Below are 24,985 nucleotides of genomic sequence, written 5' to 3' on the forward strand. Positions count from 1 at the left end.
AGTTGCTAAGGCGTGTGAAGAAAAAGATGGGGAGGTAGTCGATATTCTCGATTTGTTAACCCCACCGGTTTTTTTTTTTTAAAATAACCAACTCCCGTTTTTTGGTTTTTTTTTAAAGATTTGTCAAGAGGGCCGTGGCGGCGAAGATTTAGTAAGGCTGATTTCGGTGGAACAACGGTTTTCAAGGAAATTTAACATACATTCCGAATTGCTACGTCTGGAAATTATAAACACGGATGACCCTACTACTCCCGATTGGCTAGAGAGACTATTCACTCAGATATTAGCGACCGTTAGAGAAAATTTCAATGTACAACCAAACGAGAGGGTAAGAATACAATTAAATCACCCTGATTTGGACAATCCAATATATATTGCGTTTAGGCCTTACAGTGAACTAACTTTGGAATTAATTTTGGATGAAATTGCGAAAGTTATGCAGTCAAAAAAAACCCTCGTTATAGACGATCAAACCTCTATAACCGTTACCTACGTTGCATCTAAAGAAGGGGGTTTTTCAGCAAATAAGGCGATTTTGAACGAGGCCTTTATGAGTGGAAAAAAACGGACATTTATATCCCCCGTAGCCAACGCTGGTTATCAAACTTGTTTTGGGCAATCTATAGTCCTGGGTATGAACGAAATTTCTTATCATAAGAAAATTTCCCCAACAGCCGAAGAAACTAAACATTACAAACGTGTAGCTGCCACCTATGCGAAAAGGCCACTGCAGATTGCCATGGCTATGGAAATGTATCAAGAATTCAATGTTAACCCGCTAGTAGCCGCAGGTCGACCTGAATGGTGTATATTTCAAGAACACTTAAAAGCTGAATATCAAATTCTCATCTATGATGGACAGGCGGCCAACTGTATCATATTCAGGGGTGACGCGGACCCCAATGTCCCCGTTTTAAGGCTGTATTTAATGGAAAAACATTTCTACTATATAAAGAAAATCAACAGCTTATTTAATCGTTCATACTATTGTTCAGGGTGTGAAAAACCATATTCTAATAAGAATAACCATGTGTGTAAAGCGCTATGTCGAAGCTGCAGGCAATTAGTGGCCTGCCCTCTGGATAGGCCGCGAATACAGTGTGAACTTTGTCACCGTTATTTTAGAGGCAAAAAGTGTTTGGAGAGACATAACCAAAATGTTCCGTTATACACAGTGTCGACGTGTATGAAATATAGGGCGTGCTTAAAGTGTTATACAACAATAGACACCCACGAAGAGGATGCGATTAATAAGCACACCTGTGACGTGCACAAATGTCGTAATTGTATGCAACTGTGCAAGCCTAATCATAGATGCTATATGAAACGGTTATCAGAGGAGGTTGAAGGTGAGACTATCAAATATTTTGTTTTTTATGACTTTGAGACTATTTTGGATGAAGATAATATACACGTTCCTATATTATGCATTGCTCATCGCGTGTGTCCTTTATGTTTGGAGATAGATATTAACGCGCCGTGTGTCGGCTGTAACTTAAAAAACTCCCAGAGAGAGTGGATTTTTTATGGTAAATATTGCGTTGCAGAGTTTTGCCGTTGGATAATTCAGACCGAAATAAATGTCGACCTCGAAGGTAAAAAAACGACCGTTCTAACCCACAGGCATTCCAGATTCATAGCCCATAACAGTCAAGCTTTCGATGCCCTATTTGTATTGAGATATTTCGTCACACATACTAGAATTCTACCGGAAATCATTGCAAACGGGTCTAAAATCATTTGTATGACTATACCCGGTAATATACGTTTTTTAGATAGCCTAGCGTTTATGCATATGAAACTTGCAGATTTTAGCAAAACATTTGATTTACCTGTTGCGAAGGGTATATTTCCGTATGCATTCCTTAAACCCGAAAATCTGGAATATAAAGGCGTAATGCCCTCGATAAGTTTTTACGAAACGTCATCTATGTCCCCTAGTGATCGCGATAAGGTCATGAAATGGTATAATGAGCGGGTGCTTCTAAACAATCATTTTGACGCTAAGTTTGAATTGGTGCGATACTGTAAAGCGGATGTTGATCTTCTACGGTTAGGCGCGGCTAGCTATAGAAAGCTTTTCATGGAATTAACCAAAATATCGCCATTTCAAAAGGCTATTACGATTGCATCCTTGTGTAACCTCGTCTATCGGCGAAAATTCTTACCCCCCTTCACGATAGCTATAGAGCCCCAGGGTCAGTATGTATCCGCACGCAAATATTCAAATTCATGTATACGGTACATGCAATATCTTGAATATGTTGAAAATCGTCATATACAACACGCCCGTAACGGTGGTGAAAAGGTCATTTTCAATATGTCTGTAGATGGTTGGTATATGGAAAATAACATCGAGGTGTGTATCGAATATTTAGGCTGCGTTTTCCACGGGTGTCTCTGTATCAAAAACAGAGATCAACCCTCCCCATACAATAACAAAACCATGGCCGCATTGTACGAGGAGCACCTGGCCCGTTTGGAGAGGTTGAAGACTCCGACCAGACGTATTCGATGTATATGGGAATGCGAATACAAGCGTCTCACAAATACCCCTATGTTTTTAGCCTTTGAAGCGTGCACCCCCACCTTGACAGAACCCTTGCAAGTACGTGACGCCTTCTATGGAGGGAGGACGAACTTATTGAAATTTTATCACAAGGCCCGTGAAAACGAAAGAATTCGTTACCTGGATTTCACGTCGCTTTACCCTTTTGTGAATAAGAGAATGCTATACCCGGTCGGACATCCAATGCTTATTCTGCGTGACTTCGATATTTTGGAGAATTATGTAGGTTTCGTTAAATGTCAAATTCTACCACCCCGCTCCTTATATATTCCAGTCCTACCGTTTAGGGCTAATGGTAAGCTACTGTTTCCACTGTGTTCTAAATGCGCTTTGAACCGAAACAAAGAGCCGTGTACTCACAATGACGACGATAGGGCGCTGACGGGGACTTGGGTTATATTTGAAGTTATCGCCGCAATTAAAAAAGGTTACAGCCTGGTTAAAATTTTCGAGGTGTGGAATTTCCCACACACGCGCCGATATTGCAGCAACGATGCTCAGCTTGATCAGAAAGACTACGATATCCATATCCCCACAATTAAAGACAATTACGAGGATATACCTGAAAAGGATATATTTGACCAACTACCCGAAAAAGACCTGTTCAGCGAATATATCAATATGTTTCTCAAAATTAAACAAGAGAGTTCAGGGTATCCAAACGCGCTTAATCCTTCGTGTACCTCGTGTGATAATCTAGATACGTGTTGTCATATCGATTGGGGGGATCTCGAACGCAAACGGGCGGCGTATATTAAAGCTTACGAACAACACGAAAACATTACTCTCGAAGCAAATAAAATATCTAAAAACCCCGGGCTACGATATGTATCAAAGATCTGCTTAAATAGTTTATGGGGAAAATTCGCTGAACGAACAGATACAAGGGTACACGCTGCCCTCGTGCACGACCCAACCGTCTTCTATGATTATCTTTATGACGGCACAAAGATTGTCAAAAATATCGAAATTCTCAATGAAGAAATGGTCTTGGTCCAATATACAGACCGCCAAGATCTTGTCCCTGTCGCCCCTCACGTAAATGTACCTATAGGGGCTTTCACCGCCGCTTACGGACGTATGAAACTGTACGAATATTTAGATAAATTGAACCATCGGGTTCTGTATTTTGATACCGATTCCATCATTTTCACAGAGACCGCCAATGATACCCCTGTAAAAACCGGGGTTTATTTAGGTGAACTTACGGACGAAATAGACCCTGACTGCCATATACTTGAATACGTCGCTACCGCCCCCAAATCCTACGCTTTGAAAATAGAAAATAAAAAAACACGTGAAATCTCTTACACCATAAAATCTAAAGGTATTACGTTTAACCATGATGTCAGTCAACGTATCGAGTTTCGAACGTTTGTTGAATTAGTACATGATCACTGCCGTAAGGTCAAAGTCACATACCCGAAAGCTTTCCACCGCAGTAAAGTGTTTGTGGTTTCTATGAAAGAGAAGTCAAAAACCTTATCATTCAATTACGATAAACGCGTAGAAATTAAGGATTCTTACGATACAATGCCTTATGGATTTCGTCAAACAAAATGAATAATGTTTTTTTTTTTTGTAACTGTAATCTCGTATATTGTAACACCATTTGTTGATAACCCTGTGTATATACGATATATAAAAGATATAAAAAAAGAAAAACCATTTGTTTTGTTTTTTCTAAAAAAATCATTTTATTCATCTATTCAGCATCTAGAGTTACATTTTAGCTTGAAGGGGTGGTTATATAGGTATGGACATTTACATTTTAAATCTAAGAGCAACAAAACGATGGACATATCTGTCATTCTCACGGTGGTTTCGAGAAAATGTATTTACAATTCTTTTCATACTCTTACCCCTGCAGCGGTGAAAGGCGTAAAAGACACAATATTGCCCACAAACATCACTGAACAATCCTTGCAGGCGACGTTTGTTATATAACAGAGGCAACCCCGTTTTTTTAACCCTGTGCATGACATTGCCGTGATAAGGCTTGAACCCGAAAGAGTCGAAATATTCCACCCCTTGACTGCCCACATAAAGAAGTAACCAATGTTCCCCTATTTTGTTGGCGGTATGAGAATTGTAAATGTACACGCCTGGTTGTAGGGTCCTGGGTAGCTTATCCCGAGCAAATACCCCTCGAAAATAAGCGGCTGTATGGGGGTCACTTTTCAAAATAGTCGTCAGCTGGTCTGTATTCATCTCAAAAGTCTGTTATAACATTTCGAGCACTGTCTATCTCGATCTTATTTTCAAACTCGCTGTATAGAATTACGTTCACAGTGGACGGCAAGGGGGTCCCGAATCGAACTTCGAGTTTAGCATTACCCGTTTTGGTTAGATGTACTGTGTTGTCGTCAGAGAGTTCTGGGGTATAATCGAAACAGAATATGCAGAAACCTTTTCGGTAAGCATTCAGGGTAATTACAGGACCCTTGTCTTGAAAAAGGCTAGACGTCCCCGAAAATAATGTATTGAATGATCTTGTATATCCAAACCCCAAAGCTTCGCTGAAATTGGGGGTCAAAGGCTTAGCGAAAACATCTTCACCGTTAACCTGGAGTGATATATGGTTAATGTCAAAATTTTGCAACCTGAAGGGATTATGTTCCACACTACCTGAAAATGCCTGGTTACTCACAAATGCCACAAGAACTCGACGAGGCGTTTGCCCCAAGAACAGATTGTCTTTATCCAAACTACGATTCCCTGCAGGTATGGTAAAACTTTTTACATCTACACGTCGAATAGGGTAAACGGCATTTCGTTTCATCAGAGCTGCGCCATGTGCCACGATAACCGAGGGGTTCAGTTTTAATCTCCGGATAAAAAGTGACGCCTTTTCTATGACTACTTTGAAGGCATCGGCGTCTGCCATGAGACAAAAAGCATCTTTAGACCTCACCATTCTAACTCTAAGATCAATGCCATTAAGTAAGTATTTATTCTGACTGAACAAGTCCAAGTGTAACTTTCCAACCATGTCCACCGTCTTGCTCGATGAAAAATATCTGGATCTACCCTTAAACCCGGTATTACCCCCCGCGTCTGATACATCATGACTGTCGAATTGTCCAGGGGTGTCTAAACGCCACATGCACGATAATAGGTGAGATTTTTGGGCGTCACTGCCGTAACTGAGGAGGTTCTCCAGATAACAACGGTAGGGATTGACGGAGGCAGGCTGAGAGATTCTCTTTCCATTTAGGGTTACGTCGACTTGACTAAACAGACTGTGTAAGAAATTATTCACAGGACCTACATTAGCGTCGTCTGCTATATTTGTACCGTTGGCATTGGTTATTTTGGCCCGGACGGTAAAAAAACTTTGTGCCAAATCAAGATATTCATCCCCGGACCCCGACATGTAAAATTCAAGAGGGGCTCCACTGTCTAGATTAGATATAGGGTGATATTCGTGCCATTTTCCACTTTCGATATCTATTTTGGTATTTGGGTGTGAAAATAATTCTAACCCTGTGGATACACATTCACATGATCTAGGATCGATCATTTTTTGAACGCCTAAAGGGATCTGGATATCAGCTAAATATGTCTAGGGCTGCTTTTTTTCGTCTCTTCTTGTTCTTTCCTCTGTTATTTTTTACACGTTTGACCGAACCACGCGGTGTAGAGTGTCTTATAGAACTAAGTGCCCTTGTGCCTAGATCCCGACCCGCCTGCAGCAAGTGGTGTTTAGCGGAGGTCCTTAAATTTTTACCCTGAAGAACATCGCCAATAATATTCGACCCCGTAGTTAACGCTTTTTTTCCAACAGTTCGGGCGGCAGACTTTAAGAGAGGGGTTGCAGCTCTAAATAAGCTTGATAGAACTGAACCGACACCGTATCCTTTCTGATAAGGGGTACCGCTGTATACAGGAAAGCCTTCACCCGTTTGACTTAGATAATAACGACGTACTTTGGTTTCATCACACCTATAAGGGTGAAGACATGTCATTATTCTTCGCGTCTAAAGTGTAATTTAACTAAAACTACACCAAATTCAAATGGCACTAATTTCCCCAATTCTGTGTAAAGACCGAGTTCAATGGTGTCTATGTAGGTCTGACTAACTGGTATATAATATGGGGTGTCAAAGGTTTTATAGACTGCCGAACCGAAGGGTTTAGTCAGGTCAACTTGTATTGCTCGTAATAATGGGGCGCTTTTATCACCGACCAACTGATTTTCAATAATATCCGTGTAAATGAAAATATTGTGAAAATTGGAATCTAAATCGACCTTTGCATCACTTTTCACACTGCTTGTAAATTCATTCTCTTTCATGAAACCAAATATTCTGGCCAAATTGGTAGATAAATGTACTTTTCGGCCGTCTTTTCCCAAAAGTAATAATATATGCCCATCGGTATCTTTCATAATAGATAGCGACGCTCCAACTTCCAAAGCAGCTTTATTAAGGTGGTTGATTATGTCATTACCTGTGTCGTAGTACCCGTCGGGTACCGCAAAACGTAAACGGTGCGGCCCCTCATTTCCAGTCTTACTCCTGTATGAAAGCCAACAATCTTGGATAAAGATTTTATTCCAGCTGCAAGGGTAGTGAATCTCCACGAGGGAACATGTCCATGCGCCTTCTAATTGAATTGGTTTTGCTAATTTGGTAGTATAATGACTAATCTTATTATTAGAAAAATATCTTTCACTACTATTTGAAGGTAATATTAAATAGAAACTTTCTCTTTCGGACATGGTTGTCTAATTCTGACTTGTCTGATACGATTGTCGTTTGGGAGTTGTGGGGTTGGTCTGGACGGTATACACCCCCTTTTAAGTAAAAATATTACAACCTCGATGAATTGTTAATCGTTAACTCTTTGTTTAGCATCACGGTATTCGAAATTTCAACAATTATTATAGCCAGTATGAGGAGCCCCGTGAATATATAAAGAAACAACTCACACAATGCGTCATCGCAGTTGGGTCTCTTTACCTCTTGTAAAAACGTACGGGCACGGTTGTGAACTCGAGGGTTTAACGTTGTCATTTTCGACGGATATCCGACGCTTTTACCCAACTATCAAAGGCTTTACCATAACCTTTCCACCGAACTAATATATATTTTGAACCGCGTACCGTCTTTCTAGAAATGACTTGTTCGATATCGTAATGTTTAGGTGGTATAACGTTGATCAGTTCTTCACGATAAAATGTACCTTTTACCGCAACACCTTGTAGGTCATTTATTTTATACAAGCCTCGATCCCGGCGCAATCTCTGAACCACTTGAAATATTTCTTCGCTGTAAGACCCCAAATAATCTTTTTTAAACGGATGTTTAGACCCGGATATTCGCACATAGTCACCAACATTTAATGTGTATTTCTCTCTTTTGTTTTCGTGTGGTTTCTTTTTGTAAAGAACGTCGAGTACTCTATCTTGGTTGGCCGGTGTCACATTAGCCGGGGCCATTTGTATGCTACGGTGTTTCGCATTGTTGTAGCCCTTGACTAGCTTTTGTAAAACGTCCCTGTAACGGTACGTGTTATTTTTCGTAAAGTAGCGGAACAATCGATTTTTCAATGTTCTCAGAAAGCGTTCAATTATAGCCGCCTTGATATCGTCATTTTGACTAACATAAAACCCTATACCCCGTTTCTTGAGCATAGCTTGAAAGGATTTGTTCAAAAACTCCGTACCTTTGTCCGTTTGTATAGTAATAGGCTTTCGTTGCGAGCTTTTCAAAATGTGGGTGAAGGCGTAGACAACGCTTTTACTGCTCTTATTTCTCATCGGGTACACCCATGCATATTTACTTAAAACATCTATGACGCATAATAGGAACGTATGTCCACTATTATGTTCTTTCAATGACGTAAGGTCGCAAAGATCGATTTGCCACAAATGGTCAATCCCGTGTACATAGACTCTATCACGTCTGTAATGTCTCCGTGGCATTACGTGTTTAGTGTAAGCTTCTTGGGACATTAACCACTCCCTGATATCTTTAAGAGGGATTGGTTGTTTGGTCTGTCTAAGATATCTATGAAGCTTGTGCATACCCCCATATCCAGCGGGGTGTTCGGGGTTATAATAAATCTTTGTCAAAATTTCATTTACATGGGGTCTCATTTGGCCCGGTAAGGTAACCAGTGGATTCAAGGCCGCGACCGGCTTTCGGTGTGTCATTTATATACCCCCTCATCCATCTACTTTCAGGTGTGTGATCAACCGAGCGCGAACGTGGACGTTGTTTACGGCCGGGGGTCCCCATAAGGCTCGGGTTGTTCATGTAGTGATATCTGTCGGCGTTACCTACCAAATCTTGAGGTAAATTATAGGTAGACAAGGCTTTGCTTAGTGCTTGCCATCCTATGGGGTTAAAGTATTTTCTCTTTCGTAGCAAATCATTGACGAGATCGGTTATATTTGAACCCTGTACAACACCTCCTTGTATAGTAACAGTACCGTTATCATCCCACGTGATGTTTGGTGTTTGATATAATTTTTCTATTAAGAGTGCGGCCTTATTTTTCAAAGATTTCGGAACTGTAGTCATGATGTCTGATTTTAAGGGAGGCTCAGGGGGGATAACCCGCACCTGTTCCGTTTGTGGTGGCGCGATGATTGGATCTTCGGCCTTTGCCGCCGGCTGTTTGTACGGTGTATCAGTACTTAACCCTTGTTGTTTGACGTATACCGTCGGGGGTTCCATGGCGCGATTTTTATGAAATATAAACTCTCTTAGCCTTTGTCCATATTTTTCGGCTTTTTCCGAATCACTCAAGTGGGGGTCCTCAAGGATGCGGCGTATTTCACCATCTAATTCCGAAACTTTTCTCACCGATGGTGGTTGTAATATCTGTGATTTAGGCGTTTGCAAATTTTCCAACAAACTCTCTGGGACTAGAGCCATCTTTTTAGTAAATTCCATTACAACCCAAGTAATTTAGGCAGCACACTACCTAGAACCCCTACCAGCGGTGCTACCAAGGCCCCTAGAAAACCGCCCCTCTGTAGAATTTTTTTCTTCTGTTTCAGCGGGACTTTACGGTCCACTAAATGTCTTAGGCTACGTTTATGTTTCGACAATCGTTTCTTGTGGTATGACGAGAGTCGAACTCTACCTTTCAAGATGTTAAGGCAACACTCACACAATGCGTTAATGACGGGTTTACTCGCATTTTTAATAATATGTAATCGTTGCCGGGGTTTGGAACGCTTGAGTGCTTGTAACAACTCTGCATGACGTTCTAGACCGTGCATTATCTATTTTAGGGCAACTATGTATAGGAAGGGGTTAGAAGCAATTGCTTTTTATACCTTTGGTACGTACACTGTAGGGTTGTCCCGAGGGAAAATACTACTCCGAAGTCTCAAAAGTTCTGGAGTTGTACTCTTCAAATCGAGAACTAAATACGAATAGGGTTTCCGTGTCGCATCTTCGTAACTTTCACGAACAAAATTAGTTTTCCCCGGATACATCTGTTTAGCTAGTTGTGTCACAGCCGACACATCGCGAGGATTCTTAAATATAATCATGTAATGGGCATTCAGACTAATTGTCCGGTGGTGTTTTCCTTTATGAAACAGATTTTGAACAATATAAATGACAGAAGCATTTTCGTGATGACTCCCTCTAGTAAAGAGTTTTGAAACTTTATCGGACGTCTCATCCATTAGATCGTCGATGACCAACAGTGTTCTTTCCTTGGGATTTAGGCTAACCGACACCCCTTCGACAAATTCTACGACACCCGCTAATTCTGCGTACAGGGGTTGCCAAACACCGTAACACCACACAGTGCGATCTACGGTTTGATCGACAACTTGGGGTAGTTCTAGAATCAAGCGTCTGACCAGCTGACTCTTACCCGACTGCGTCGGCCCTGATATCATACAAGTAAACGGCCACTTTAATCTAACATCCATTTCATATGCCAGGGTCAAAATAACTAACACCTTTTAAAAAAATGTTTAATCTTTTATTATATCAAAGTACAAATGGTGTAATGTAATACATATAGAAAAGAAATAATAATCATAAAAAAAAAAGAGTTATTTGGACAACGTCCGAACACATTCTAAGATTTGAGGTTTCCAATACAGGGTTCCATGTAGAAACAATTCTTCACTATGATCACGAATCTCTGGTACGAATCGGGCTATCTGTAAAAATCGTTCTTTATTCACCTCTAGAAAACAGGTTTCAAAATACAAGTCCACAAAGCTGAGTTCGTTGAACCAGTAGTCAATCCCCAAACACGTATGTTCAAGCTGACCGCCACGTTCATTGAGACAACCGTCACACTGACTAGTTACGCATTTTGAAATTTCAGTGTTGATCAAGTCTGCCAAGATTTCCAAGACTAACGACCGGACATTTTCGGGCGGACAGTAATGAGTTTCAGACGCATGTACAGGTTTGAAACACAGGGCACACGGTACGAGAGGTGTAACATTTTCGGTTTCGGCAACAAGATCCTCGTGCAAAATGAGTTGAGATTCGTCGTAAACACCTTCTACGCGTACTTGAGTCGCGTAACAGTCGGGCTGATCCCAACCTTCATTTTCCGCTGCAGAAACACATTCTTCGGGGGTCGCATACCACGTCTGACCCGATTTTAACAAACTCCAATCCTCAACCGCACCCCCTAGTTTGGAGGGGGGGGCATCCGAACACTTGATAACGACCCCTCTTGAAAGATCTTGTAACTCGCGATACGGCTGTCAGGTCGGAAAAAGTTTTTTCAGGCATCACCAGCTGTCTACCGTTTTTCCGTTGCAGTACTATTTGACGCGCTGTCCCTAGTTCACAACTGAGTTCCGGGTTGATGGCAAATTTTGTAGGTTTTGTACAACCTAGATATCGCTTGAAACGATCAACAACCCTACTCCATTCTTTTAACGTCATCTTGAAAACCATTTTTCGTTTCAAACCTAAATAGCCCGCCTTCAGGTATATTTCGGGGTCTGTATTATCTTTTGACTCTAAATTCATTGTCAAACCGACTGAAACATCCGATATCTTCGGGGCCGCCATGTTGTCGCGTATGATAACTTAATAGTTAGATACCTTATATTTATATATATATGTAGCTCGCTACACCATTGGTTCTCGCAGTCAAGCCAATGAAAAAATGTTTGACACAAACTATACACACGTCTCCACCACTCCTAAGCCGACCACACCCAGGGGTGGTTCCTCGTCCGTAAAATTATTTTCACACAGCTCTTTGAAACTAACTTTCAGGGCCTCCCATTGATTCAAGTTTAAATGAACACCCTTTCGGGTAGGTTTTGGCATTCGGGCCTCTTCACACCACCAAAATTTACGAATGTTGACTCCAGGGAATTTATTGTCAACCGTTATGTACACATCATTACCAATATGCACGGACTTCTTCACAATGTTTTTTTGTAGATACTCATCTATCTCTGGGGCGGTGTTTATCAACATTTGCCATTGCCGATCGAAAAACATGATACCGCAGGGTGTTGGAAATCTATCGCGCTTAAAACTGTAACCATACTGTCTGATGTGATAACACACAACATCTTGCCAGATACATTTCACAACTAAATAATCATTTCCAATATCCTTTCGATACAAGTCAGAACCCATGATGTTAGCCTCTTGCTCAACTTCGTAAAACAATTCTACATTTGATCATGTAGACAACCCCCTCCTTTTATACGTAGATTTTCTCGAAACTTAATTTAACTATCCCCCAAATATGTAGAATAAAAAAACTATTGGCTTAGTACAAAAAATCTTCATACAATCACCTGTCAATCTTAACGTTAACCCTTAACGCTAGACCACGCACGACCTGACCTCAGCACGAACCCCTATAAAGACAACCCCACCCCACTCACTCCCAATAATCAATGCGTGACCTCCAGCTAACCTCGTAACAGAAGTCAAATGAGGTCAAAGGATAAACAAGAGTTCATTATAACAATACCTATTTATCTATATTCATATACCCATTGTTCGGATAACAATACCCCTATTCAATCTAGTGAATAGATCAAAGGCGTCAACTCTCCTTGGTAAAAATATGGCTAGAAGGCCACAGATACTACTCATGTTTATAACCCAAAGATATGGTTCCTTTCGATATTTGCGCATATCGAATCGTAACTTCATGAATTATGGTCCCTGATTGTAAGAAAAATCACTTTATATTTCGCGTGTTCTCTATCTATCTCTCGGAAATGGAATATGGAAATACACAAGCTAGCTAGTGTATTACAGGTTGGTGGTGGTGGGGATGAGGTCTTCTATTTGCAATGATTTTTTGACTACAAAATATACGTTCTAACTCATTACTCAAACTACAGCAAAAAAAAAGCGGAACGGAAACCCGATTTTATATATTCTTACAATAGCAACGCACTTCGGGATTAACTTAGAAATGGTTCCACTACTGATGTCTTCCGCCTTACTCCTGCCACAGTAGTGGCTTGTCCTACGGAGTTCCTTTCCGCAAGTTTTTTTTAGTCAAATGACTACAAAAAGGTTACTGGCCTATGTATAGCTCCCTTAATTTACACATAAACTGACCTAAAACTGCACTGCACATATAATAAACCAATTCCCATTGAAATAAAGGTGAAGCCGTACCGCATAATTATATGATTTGATGAAACCCAACTGCTACCTGAAGTTTCTCGCCTATCGAAGTTATAATATCCGCCGGTGTCATGGCGGCTCGCACATTATAAGAATCATTGCTTTGAAAATGTAGAACGCATTAACACAAAGAAAAACTGATGGGTAACTAGTTTAGTGGTCCAGTCTTCACTATAATTTGTGATAGAATTACTTATTTAAAAAAAACTGAATGATGTAAAAATAAAAATGGTTGGAGTGCCCAAGTTTAGATTTGTCGTTGATTTCATAAAGATGTTAGGATATAGAACGTTAAATACTGTGTGATTCAACATGGCGGCCGAGGGGTTTAATATGATATAAGTACGAAATACATGTACATGTAGTACCAAATGGTTTATATGTATGAGAGTCAAGGTTTGGACTAAATGTCTTGGGGAAGTAGGGGGCGACTAGCATGTGCCTCTCTTTAGTGGACCGATGTGAGATTGCCCATTGTATTAACTGGACGGGTAGGCCTATTCACCTTCAGTTATGTGTCAATCTCAAATAAGCGGCTTCGTATCAACACGGTCGGCTCTGGGCCGGTTTAATTCTACGTATCTCTCGTAGCTGAGAGAAAAAAGATTTTTTAGCCCAGAGAATATCTTCCGTCAGAGTGGTTGTTGATTCATAGATTCTAATAACCCCTTTTGAAGTTTATATGAAAGCTTTGATATCTGCTATGCAGATCTAGTTAAGCTTTCATATTACATATGAAAGCTTATTGTTTCTGTTAAGATTATTATTGTTATTTTTTTTTTGTGTTTTGTCCACAAATCGGATTTCTCAGAATCTAACCATAGGATCGTTCTGAAACTTTTACCTATCCCCCCAAAAATGGGTGGTGGCTGTTGATTAAATATATTTTCGAAACGTTTTACGAATCCGAAATCACCGAATTTTACGAAGGAATGCATTTGACCTACAATGCTGTAACTTTGTGACTATTTGACCTATTTTACTAATTCTTTTTTCTTTGAGTATCTTGAAACATTTACTTCAAATCTGCAATTTCGGATTTTGGCATTTCGAAAATTCGTCGCTGTCATTTCGAACCGGAAGTTATTACCAATTTGACAACTTCTTTAATAGTTGTGCGATTTTCGTGAAATTTAGAATGTTAGTAGATCTTGCCAATGCGACTTCAATGATGTCCTTGGAAATTTTCTAAATTATCTCCCCTTGGTGAAATTAAGGATCAAAGTTTTCAAAAAAATCGTCAAAATATAGGTCAGAATGACCTAAAAAAAAAATTCGATACTAGACAAGTAATTACTGATTCGTACACAAAATATGGAGTTTGTCGATCGAACCGGAAGTGCCACCATCTTTAAACGTGAAAAATCAAAAAGGCTTTTTTGCTATTTTACTTACAGACTCGGGCGTCATATTTTCGGAATCCTGGAAGGAATGCCTAAAAATCTATCGGATCAGAATTTTGATTTCGGTCACGTGATGGTCACCATTTTGAATTGAAAATGAAAAATAGAAGCAATTTGAAGGGCCGGGACTTTGGAACACAAGAACTCTCCTTCTTATTAAGCTAGAATGTTCAAACTTGGTGTAGGCGTTCACTAGGTCAATGTCATGATTGAGTTCAAAGATGGGCATTTTTTGCCTAGGGTAAGCAGAGATAAGCAAGCTGATTTGTTGATTCTTTAGGGCACGATGACATTGGTTATAATGAATGGAGGGCGATGAAACTCTTGTCAATCGAGAGGCTAATAGCTGGCCTTTTGTGTGAAATCATTGTACCATTTTTTGAAAATGTCCGGGGTAGCCGAAAAAAGGAGATCGAAATCCAAAAAGTCGTATTTTTACGATTTGGGGCATTTTTAGAGGTCGTGTAAAGTAAAATAAAGCATGCATATACATATATTATTGATATTAAATATATCATATAAAAAACTAAACAATGAATCAGCTGTCATTGACAGATTTTATATTATAAGCATGGTCAGTGGAAGGTCAGCGTATTGTCTAACTTGAACTCACTGACTCCGTAACATTATTGTGGGTATGGTATAAGCTGAATTTGATGAGATGCACATATCTCGTATGACTATTTGGTACTTACAGTGTTAGACTTTGTCGTAACGTTACGGTCTCCATTCATCAAATCGTCGTTGGGGCTATAATACGATTTTGAATCAAGTTATTTATCACTGAGGGACTCAAAATTAGGTTTGATGTAGCTCTGCTCATTTTTCCTATTATTATTTTTTTTTTTGTGTCATTTCTACAAATCGGATTTCTTAGAATCTAACCATAGGATCAATCTGAAACTTTGACCTACTCCCCCAAAAATGGGGTGCGAATGTTAATTAAATATATTCCCAAATCGTTTTTCGAATCCGAAATCACCGAATTTTACGAACAAATTCATTTGACCTACATTACTGTAACTTTGTAACTATTTGACCTATTTTACTAATTCTTTTTTTGAGCGGTGCCTTGAAACATTTACTTAAAATCTGCAATTTCGAATTTTCGAATTTCGAAAATTCGTCGCTGTGATTTTGAATTGGAATTTGAGATCAATTTGACAACTTCTTTAATAGTTGCACGATTTTCATGAAATTTAGAATGTAAGTAGATCTTATCAATGCGACTTCAAAAATATCATTAGAAATTTTCTAAATTATCTCCCCTTGATGAAATTAAGGATCAAAGTTTTCAAAAAATTCGACGAAATATAGGTCAGATTGCCTGATTCGTACACAAAAAATTGAGTTTGTAGCTCAAACCGGAAATGCCACCATCTTGAAATGTGAAAATTACATAAGGCTTTTTTGATATTTTACTTACAGACAAGGCAATTATATTTTCCGAATCCTTGAAGGAAAGCCGAAAAACGGTAGAGAACACAATTTTGATTTCCGGCAAATGATGGACGCCATTTTGAATTGAAAATGACAATTAGTGAAAAATCCACATTTATGGGCTTGAAAACATATACAATTGGTCGTGACCTAGAGAATATGTCTCCTATTACCGAAATTAATATATTTCAGGATAGCCTGGATCATGGTCGAACGTTTGGTATTTGAATATTTCAAAAATTTGAATTTCTCCTTTGATGTTTTTCGTGCCGACAGGGTTGTTTTCGAGTTAAGCTGGATTTGATTTCGCGCATGCGCTACGCTGGAACCAAAGGTACCATGAGTACTAAATTCCGGCAAGCAACTTTTCACGTTGGTACCTAGGTACCCTGAAAATTTCAAGGTGATACATGCATTCATTCAAGTCGTTTGTTCTTGTCACCTGCCTTTCGCCGTTAAATAAATATTGGTCACCGGGTGCAGCTGTACAACTTCAAGGACCCTGGCCTCAAGTCAATTTACGGCTTCCATGAGGGAAAAAAGTGGAATTTCGCCGTGACACCGGCACCGATTGTCCGAAAACCATGAAATTTGGACACAATACGCCCATTACCACCCCGGACTCTGTGCCTTACCCCCATTTTGATCCCATTAAAAAAAAGAGTTTTAGCAAAAAAACGATTTTCATAATTTAATATTGGTTTTAACCCTGTACCCAGACAAGATATACATATTATTATAATCCCTATGAAATATTTTAATTATTTACTGCTATAATATGAATTATCACTTATTCCCCGTTAAATAAATATCGGTCACTGGGTGCAGCTGTACAACTTCAAGGACCCTGGCTTCAAGTCAATTTACGGCTTCCATGAGGGGAAAAAAGTGGAATTTCGCCGTGACACCGGCACCGATTGTCCGAAAACCATGAAATTTGGACACAATACGCCCATTACCACCCCGGACTTTGTGCCTTACTCCCATTTTGATCCGATTAAAAAAATAGAGTTTTAGCAAAAAAACGATTTTCGGAATTTAATATTGGTTTTAATTAATTTTGAAATTGCAAATGCAAAGAGATTTTATCGCCTCTTCTGTATGTGATAGGTATTGGTACTATACACATTATCCTTAAAAGACAATTTTTTAAAATGACCGTAACGATGTATCGACACTAGAAACCGAAATCGCCTATTTTGACCTTTTTTGACTGCTGAGGCATCCTTCCGGTGGTCCAAATCTCTGGAATTTCTAGCGGTTGGCTGCGCCGCGATGATATTTATCACATAGTAAATTGAGAAAATCCTCAGATATCAAGAACAATAAAAATTCGATAAAATACGGCAATTTTTTAAGCAAAAAACCTTTGATTGTTGGGGGTGGGTTTTGAATTTATTTTGAACGTTCTCGGAATCCAACACTCTTCTATTTTTAATATGTGATAGCTAGAATCCCAAGGTACATTCTGTGCAAATTTGAAGGCAATCGGAGCACAGGAACGTTGCCTGGGCAGAGCAAATCAACCCGGTCGCGGAAATTTGTTCATTCTTTAAAGTTATTATAATATTGTGTTATGACCGCCATCTTAGATACACCGTCACTTACCAAACCACTCCGAAATATACCCAAAATCCCAAAATCGACCATAATTTCTTTTGACTTCGCGCATGCGCCGCGCTTTAACCAAAGGTACCATGACTACCAAATTCCGGCGAGGAACTTTTCACGTTGGTACCTGGGTGCCCTGAAAAATTCAAGGCGATACCTGCATTCGTTCAGGTCGTTTGTTCTTCACATGGTTCCTGCCGTTCGGCTTTTTCCGCGATTTACGGCTTCAGTAAGGGTGAAAAAAGAGGAATTTCGCCACGACACCGGCGCCGATTGTCCGAAAACCATGAAATTTGGAAAAAAAACGCCCATTACCACCCCGGACTCTGTGCCTTACTCCGATTTTGATCCGATTAAAAAAAAAAGAGTTTTAGCAAAAAACCGATTTTCGGAATTTAATATTGGTTTTAATTAATTTTGAAATTGCAAATGCAAAGAGATTTTATCGCCTCTTCCTTATGTGATAGGTATTGGTACTATACACATTATCCTTAAAAGACAATTTTTTAAAATGACCGTAACGATGTATCGACACTAGAAACCGAAATCGCCTTTTTTGACCTTTTTTGACTGCTGAGGCACCCTTCCAGTGGTCCAAATCTCTGAAATTTCTAGAGGTTGGCTGCGCCGCGATGATATTTATCACATATTAAATTGAGAAAATTCTCATTTATCAAGAACAATAAAAATTCGATAAAATACGGCAATTTTTTAAGCAAAAAACCTTTGATTGTTGGGGTGGGTTTTGAATTTATTTTGAACGTTCTCGGAATCCAACACTCTTCTATTTTTAATATGTGATAGCTAGAATCCCAAGGTACATACTGTGCAAATTTGAAGGCAATCGGAGCACAGGAACGTTGCCTGGGCAGAGCAAATCAAAGGTTTCTTCGTCTTATGACCTTAAACACTGCGTATAAATTTAAAGTCAATCGGATATTAACAGCAAAAGGGGGGCGACGACAATATACGACCACATTTCAATGTGGGCCTATAAAAAGTAAATCATTGCCAATAGAAAAGACCCACCTTTCCCCCAACAACAACCATGTAATGCACTAGCTATAATGGGAATTTTTCTGGAACACAGCGAAATGGATCTTTTAAAATGTTCACAAGTGTATCACAAGGAGGGTTTGCTTCTTCTCTATGGGACACCCGATACCACTTCTCAACGAGGAATTCCGTCACACAGCCAACACCATTTTGTATGTTTGTGTAATCTTTATTCAGTATAAATCAAGTAATACAAATAAAAAAATACTTGGATTGATGAAAACATAATTTTTGAGAGTCATTCATACATGTAGCATAATTGTTCTCATTTAAAAAATGTACATGATTACATGTTTGTCATTAACAACATTAAATAAACAATCATGTTTCTTCACCATAACAGTAACAGTATAACAATTGTATGAAATATATTTTCCTTTTTATTTTTATTTTTAGAAAGGCCACTTCCTTGGTTTAAAATATATCATAAATTGTAGTTATCTAACATATACTTCCATGTATGTTTATCTAACAGATTACCACGTCGTCTTATCTAACATACTCTGTATTTTTCCCCATCTTGTTCATAAGGTAAATGTTATTTTTCAGATACCTGATGACATTTATACTTATTGTTTCAATAGATTCTAATAATCCCCTTTGCAGTTAATATGAAAGCTTTCATATCTGCTATGCAGATCTAGTTAAGCTTTCATATCACATATGAAAGCTTATTGTTTCTGTTAAGATTATTATTGTTATTTTTTTTTTGTGTTTTGTCCACAAATCGGATTTCTCAGAATCTAACCATAGGATCGTTCTGAAACTTTTACCTATCCCCCCAAAAATTGGTGGTGGCTGTTGATTAAATATATTTTCAAAACGTTTTACGAATCCGAAATCACCGAATTTTACGAAGGAATGCATTTGACCTACAATGCTGTAACTCTGTGACTATTTGACCTATTTTACTAATTCTTTTTTCTTTGAGTATCTTGAAACATTTACTTCAAATCTGCAATTTCGGATTTTTTCATTTCGAAAATTCGTCGCTGTCATTTCGAACCGGAAGTTTTTACCAATTTGACAACTTCTTTAATAGTTGTGCGATTTTCGTGAAATTTAGAATGTTAGTAGATCTTGCCAATGCGACTTCAATGATGTCCTTGGAAATTTTCTAAATTATCTCCCCTTGGTGAAATTAAGGATCAAAGTTTTCAAAAAAATCGTCGAAATATAGGTCAGAATGACCTAAAAAAAAAATTCGATACTAGACAAGTAATTACTGATTCGTACACAAAATATGGAGTTTGTCGATCGAACTGGAAGTGCCACCATCTTTAAACGTGAAAAATCAAAAAGGCTTTTTTGCTATTTTACTTACAGACTCGGGCGTCATATTTTCGGAATCCTGGAAGGAATACCTAAAAATCTATCGGATCAGAATTTTGATTTCGGTCACGTGATGGTCACCATTTTGAATTGAAAATGAAAAATAGAAGCAATTTGAAGGGCCGGGACTTTGGAACACAAGAACTCTCCTTCTAATTAAGCTAGAATGTTCAAACTTGGTGTAGGCGTTCACTAGGTCAATGTCATGATTGAGTTCAAAGATGAGCATTTTTTGCATAGGGTAAGCAGAGATAAGCAAGCTGATTTGTTGATTCTTTAGGGCACGATGACATTGGTTATAATGAATGGAGGGCGATGAAACTCTTGTCAATCGAGAGGCTAATAGCTGGCCTGTTGTGTGAAATCATTGTATCATTTTTTATTCGAATTTCTCCTTTGATGTTTTCGGTGCCGACAAGGTTGTTTTCGAGTTTAGCTGGATTTGACTTCGCGCATGCGCTACGCTGGAACCAAAGGTACCATGAGTACTAAATTCCGGCGAGCAACTTTTCACGTTGGTACCTAGGTACCCTGAAAATTTCAAGGTGATACCTGCATTCGTTCAAGTCGTTTGTTCTTGTCACCTGCCTTTCGTCGTTTTTTTTCTAAGTCAATTTACGGCTTCCATGAGGGGAAAAAAGTGGAATTTCGCCGTGACACCGGCACCGATTGTCCGAAAACCATGAAATTTGGACACAATACGCCCATTACCACCCCGGACTCTGTGCCCTACTCCCATTTTGATCCGATTAAAAAAAAAAAAGTTTTAGCAAAAAAACGATTTTCGGAATTTAATATTGGTTTTAATTAATTTTGAAATTGCAAATGCAAAGAGATTTTATCGCCTCTTCCGTATGTGATAGGTACTGGTACTATACACATTATCCTTAAAAGACAATTTTTTAAAATGACCGTAACGATGTATCGACACTAGAAACCGAAATCGCCTATTTTGACCTTTTTTGACTGCTGAGGCATCATTCCGGTGGTCCAAATCTCTGGAATTTCTAGCGGTTGGCTGCGCCGCGATGATATTTATCACATACTAAATTGAGAAAAATCCTCAGATATCAAGAACAATAAAAATTCGATAAAATACGGCAATTTTTTAAGCAAAAAACCTTTGATTGTTGGGGGCGGGTTTTGAATTTATTTTGAACGTTCTCGGAATCCAACACTCTTCTATTTTTAATATGTGATAGCTAGAATCCCAAGGTACATTCTGTGCATATTTGAAGGCAATCGGAGCACAGGAACGTTGCCTGGGCAGAGCAAATCAAAGGCTTCTTCGTCTTATGACCTTAAACACTGCGTATAAATTTAAAGTCAATCGGATATTAACAGTAAAAGGGAGGCGACGACAATATACGACCACATTTCAATGTGGGCCTATAAAAAGTAAATCATTGCCAATAGAAAAGACCCACCTTTCCCCCAACAACAACCATGTAATGCACTAGCTATAATGGGGATTTTTCTGGAACACAGCGAAATGGGTCTTTTAAAATGTTCACAAGTGTATCACAAGGAGGGTTTGCTTCTTCTCTATGGGACACCCGATACCACTTCTCAACGAGGAATTCCGTCACACAGCCAACACCATTTTGTATGTTTGTGTAATCTTTATTCAGTATAAATCAAGTAATACAAATAAAAAAATACTTGGATTGATGAAAACATAATTTTTGAGAGTTATTCATACATGTAGCATAATTGTTCTTATTTAAAAAATGTACATGATTACATGTTTGTCATAAACAACATTAAATAAACAATCATGTTTCTTCACGATAACAGTAACAGTATAACAATTGTATGAAATATATTTTCCTTTATTTTTTTTTATTTTTAGAAAGGCCACTTCCTTGGTTTAAAATATATCATAAATTGTAGTTATCTAACATATACTTCCATGTATGTTTATCTAACAGATTACCACGTCGCCTTATCTAACAGAGAGTAAATGGTATACAATATCAAATTATAATCTACCAGCATTACTTGTTTCAGTAATTTAATCGTGTGTTATTCTTGTATTTAAGTGAGAAGAGTGAATAAACTATCATGGGTTGAAACAAATATATTGGAGTAGAAATAAACATTGTATATTGGTTTGCAAATAAATAATTGGTACAGATAATGCAATGTCATACAACATACTTTTTGGATTCGGTACAAATACAACCTTTTTATCATCAATGAAAATAATGTGATTTCAAAGTAACGATGAATAAAAAAACATTGCTTATATAAAGTACATGTAATTGGGTTCATTTAATTAAGCTTTCATATTACATATGAAAGCTTATTGTTTCTGTTAAGATTATTAAGCTTTCATATTACATATGAAAGCTTATTGTTTCTGTTAAGATTATTATTAAGCTTTCATATTACATATGAAAGCTTATTGTTTCTGTTAAGATTATTATTAAGCTTTCATATTACATATGAAAGCTTATTGTTTCTGTTAAGATTATTATTAAGCTTTCATATTACATATGAAAGCTTATTGTTTCTGTTAAGATTATTAAGCTTTCATATTACATATGAAAGCTTATTGTTTCTGTTAAGATTATTATTAAGCTTTCATATTATATATGAAAGCTTATTGTTTCTGTTAAGATTATTATTGTTATTTTTTTTTTGTGTTTTGTCCACAAATCGGATTTCTCAGAATCTAACCATAGGATCGTTCTGAAACTTTTACCTATCCCCCCAAAAATGGGTGGTGGCTGTTGATTAAATATATTTTCAAAACGTTTTACGAATCCGAAATCACCGAATTTTACGAAGGAATGCATTTGACCTACAATGCTGTAACTCTGTGACTATTTGACCTATTTTACTAATTCTTTTTTCTTTGAGTATCTTGAAACATTTACTTCAAATCTGCAATTTCGGATTTTGGCATTTCGAAAATTCGTCGCTGTCATTTCGAACCGGAAGTTATTACCAATTTGACAACTTCTTTAATAGCTGTGCGATTTTCGTGAAATTTAGAATGTTAGTAGATCTTGCCAATGCGACTTCAATGATGTCCTTGGAAATTTTCTAAATTATCTCCCCTTGGTGAAATTAAGGATCAAAGTTTTCAAAAAAATCGTCGAAATATAGGTCAGAATGACCTAAAAAAAAAATTCGATACGAGACAAGTAATTACTGATTCGTACACAAAATATGGAGTTTGTCGATCGAACCGGAAGTGCCACCATCTTTAAACGTGAAAAATCAAAAAGGCTTTTTTGCTATTTTACTTACAGACTCGGTCGTCATATTTTCGGAATCCTGGAAAGAATACCTAAAAATCTATCGGATCAGAATTTTGATTTCGGTCACGTGATGGTCACCATTTTGAATTGAAAATGAAAAATAGAAGCAATTTGAAGGGCCGGGACTTTGGAACACAAGAACTCTCCTTCTAATTAAGCTAGAATGTTCAAACTTGGTGTAGGCGTTCACTAGGTCAATGTCATGATTGAGTTCAAAATTGAGCATTTTTTGCCTAGGGTAAGCAGAGATAAGCAAGCTGATTTGTTGATTCTTTAGGGCACGATGACATTGGTTATAATGAATGGAGGGCGATGAAACTCTTGTCAATCGAGAGGCTAATAGCTGGCCTGTTGTGTGAAATCATTGTATCATTTTTTATTCGAATTTCTCCTTTGATGTTTTCCGTGCCGACAAGGTTGTTTTCGAGTTTAGCTGGATTTGACTTCGCGCATGCGCTACGCTGGAACCAAAGGTACCATGAGTACTAAATTCCGGCGAGCAACTTTTCACGTTGGTACCTAGGTACCCTGAAAATTTCAAGGTGATACCTGCATTCGTTCAAGTCGTTTGTTCTTGTCACCTGCCTTTCGTCGTTTTTTTTCTAAGTCAATTTACGGCTTCCATGAGGGGAAAAAAGTGGAATTTCGCCGTGACACCGGCACCGATTGTCCGAAAACCATGAAATTTGGACACAATACGTCCATTACCACCCCGGACTCTGTGCCTTACCCCCATTTTGATCCCATTAAAAAAAAAGAGTTTTAGCAAAAAAACGATTTTCGGAATTTAATATTGGTTTTAACCCTGTACCCAGACAAGATATAGATATTATTATAATCCCTATGAAATATTTTAATTATTTACTGCTATAATATGAATTATCACTTATTCCCCGTTAAATAAATATCGGTCACCGGGTGCAGCTGTACAACTTCAAGGACCCTGGCTTCAAGTCAATTTACGGCTTCCATGAGGGGAAAAAAGTGGAATTTCGCCGTGACACCGGCACCGATTGTCCGAAAACCATGAAATTTGGACACAATACGCCCATTACCACCCCGGACTCTGTGCCTTACTCCCATTTTGACCGATTAAAAAAAAAAAAGTTTTAGCAAAAAAACGATTTTCGGAATTTAATATTGGTTTTAATTAATTTTGAAATTGCAAATGCAAAGAGATTTTATCGCCTCTTCCGTATGTGATAGGTACTGGTACTATACACATTATCCTTAAAAGACAATTTTTTAAAATGACCGTAACGATGTATCGACACTAGAAACCGAAATCGCCTATTTTGACCTTTTTTGACTGCTGAGGCATCATTCCGGTGGTCCAAATCTCTGGAATTTCTAGCGGTTGGCTGCGCCGCGATGATATTTATCACATACTAAATTGAGAAAAATCCTCAGATATCAAGAACAATAAAAATTCGATAAAATACGGCAATTTTTTAAGCAAAAAACCTTTGATTGTTGGGGGTGGGTTTTGAATTTATTTTGAACGTTCTCGGAATCCAACACTCTTCTATTTTTAATATGTGATAGCTAGAATCCCAAGGTACATTCTGTGCATATTTGAAGGCAATCGGAGCACAGGAACGTTGCCTGGGCAGAGCAAATCAAAGGCTTCTTCGTCTTATGACCTTAAACACTGCGTATAAATTTAAAGTCAATCGGATATTAACAGCAAAAGGG

The 24,985-nt window shown here is 38.3% G+C and overlaps 1 protein-coding gene across 1 annotated transcript in view; it reads left to right on the forward strand.

Moving 5' to 3' along the window:
- The window catches only part of LOC126824339 (uncharacterized), a 31,990-nt gene that overhangs the window by 416 nt on the left and 6,589 nt on the right, over nucleotides 1-24,985 (forward strand). Inside the window, exon 2 of the mRNA XM_056101734.1 lies at nucleotides 119-1,414. Within this exon, the coding sequence (XP_055957709.1) occupies nucleotides 119-1,414 (1,296 nt within the window). The remainder of the gene's footprint in view (nucleotides 1-118; nucleotides 1,415-24,985) is intronic.

The sequence above is a fragment of the Patella vulgata genome, chromosome 6 (assembly GCF_932274485.2).
Source record: "Patella vulgata chromosome 6, xgPatVulg1.2, whole genome shotgun sequence".
Taxonomy (NCBI): domain Eukaryota; kingdom Metazoa; phylum Mollusca; class Gastropoda; family Patellidae; genus Patella; species Patella vulgata.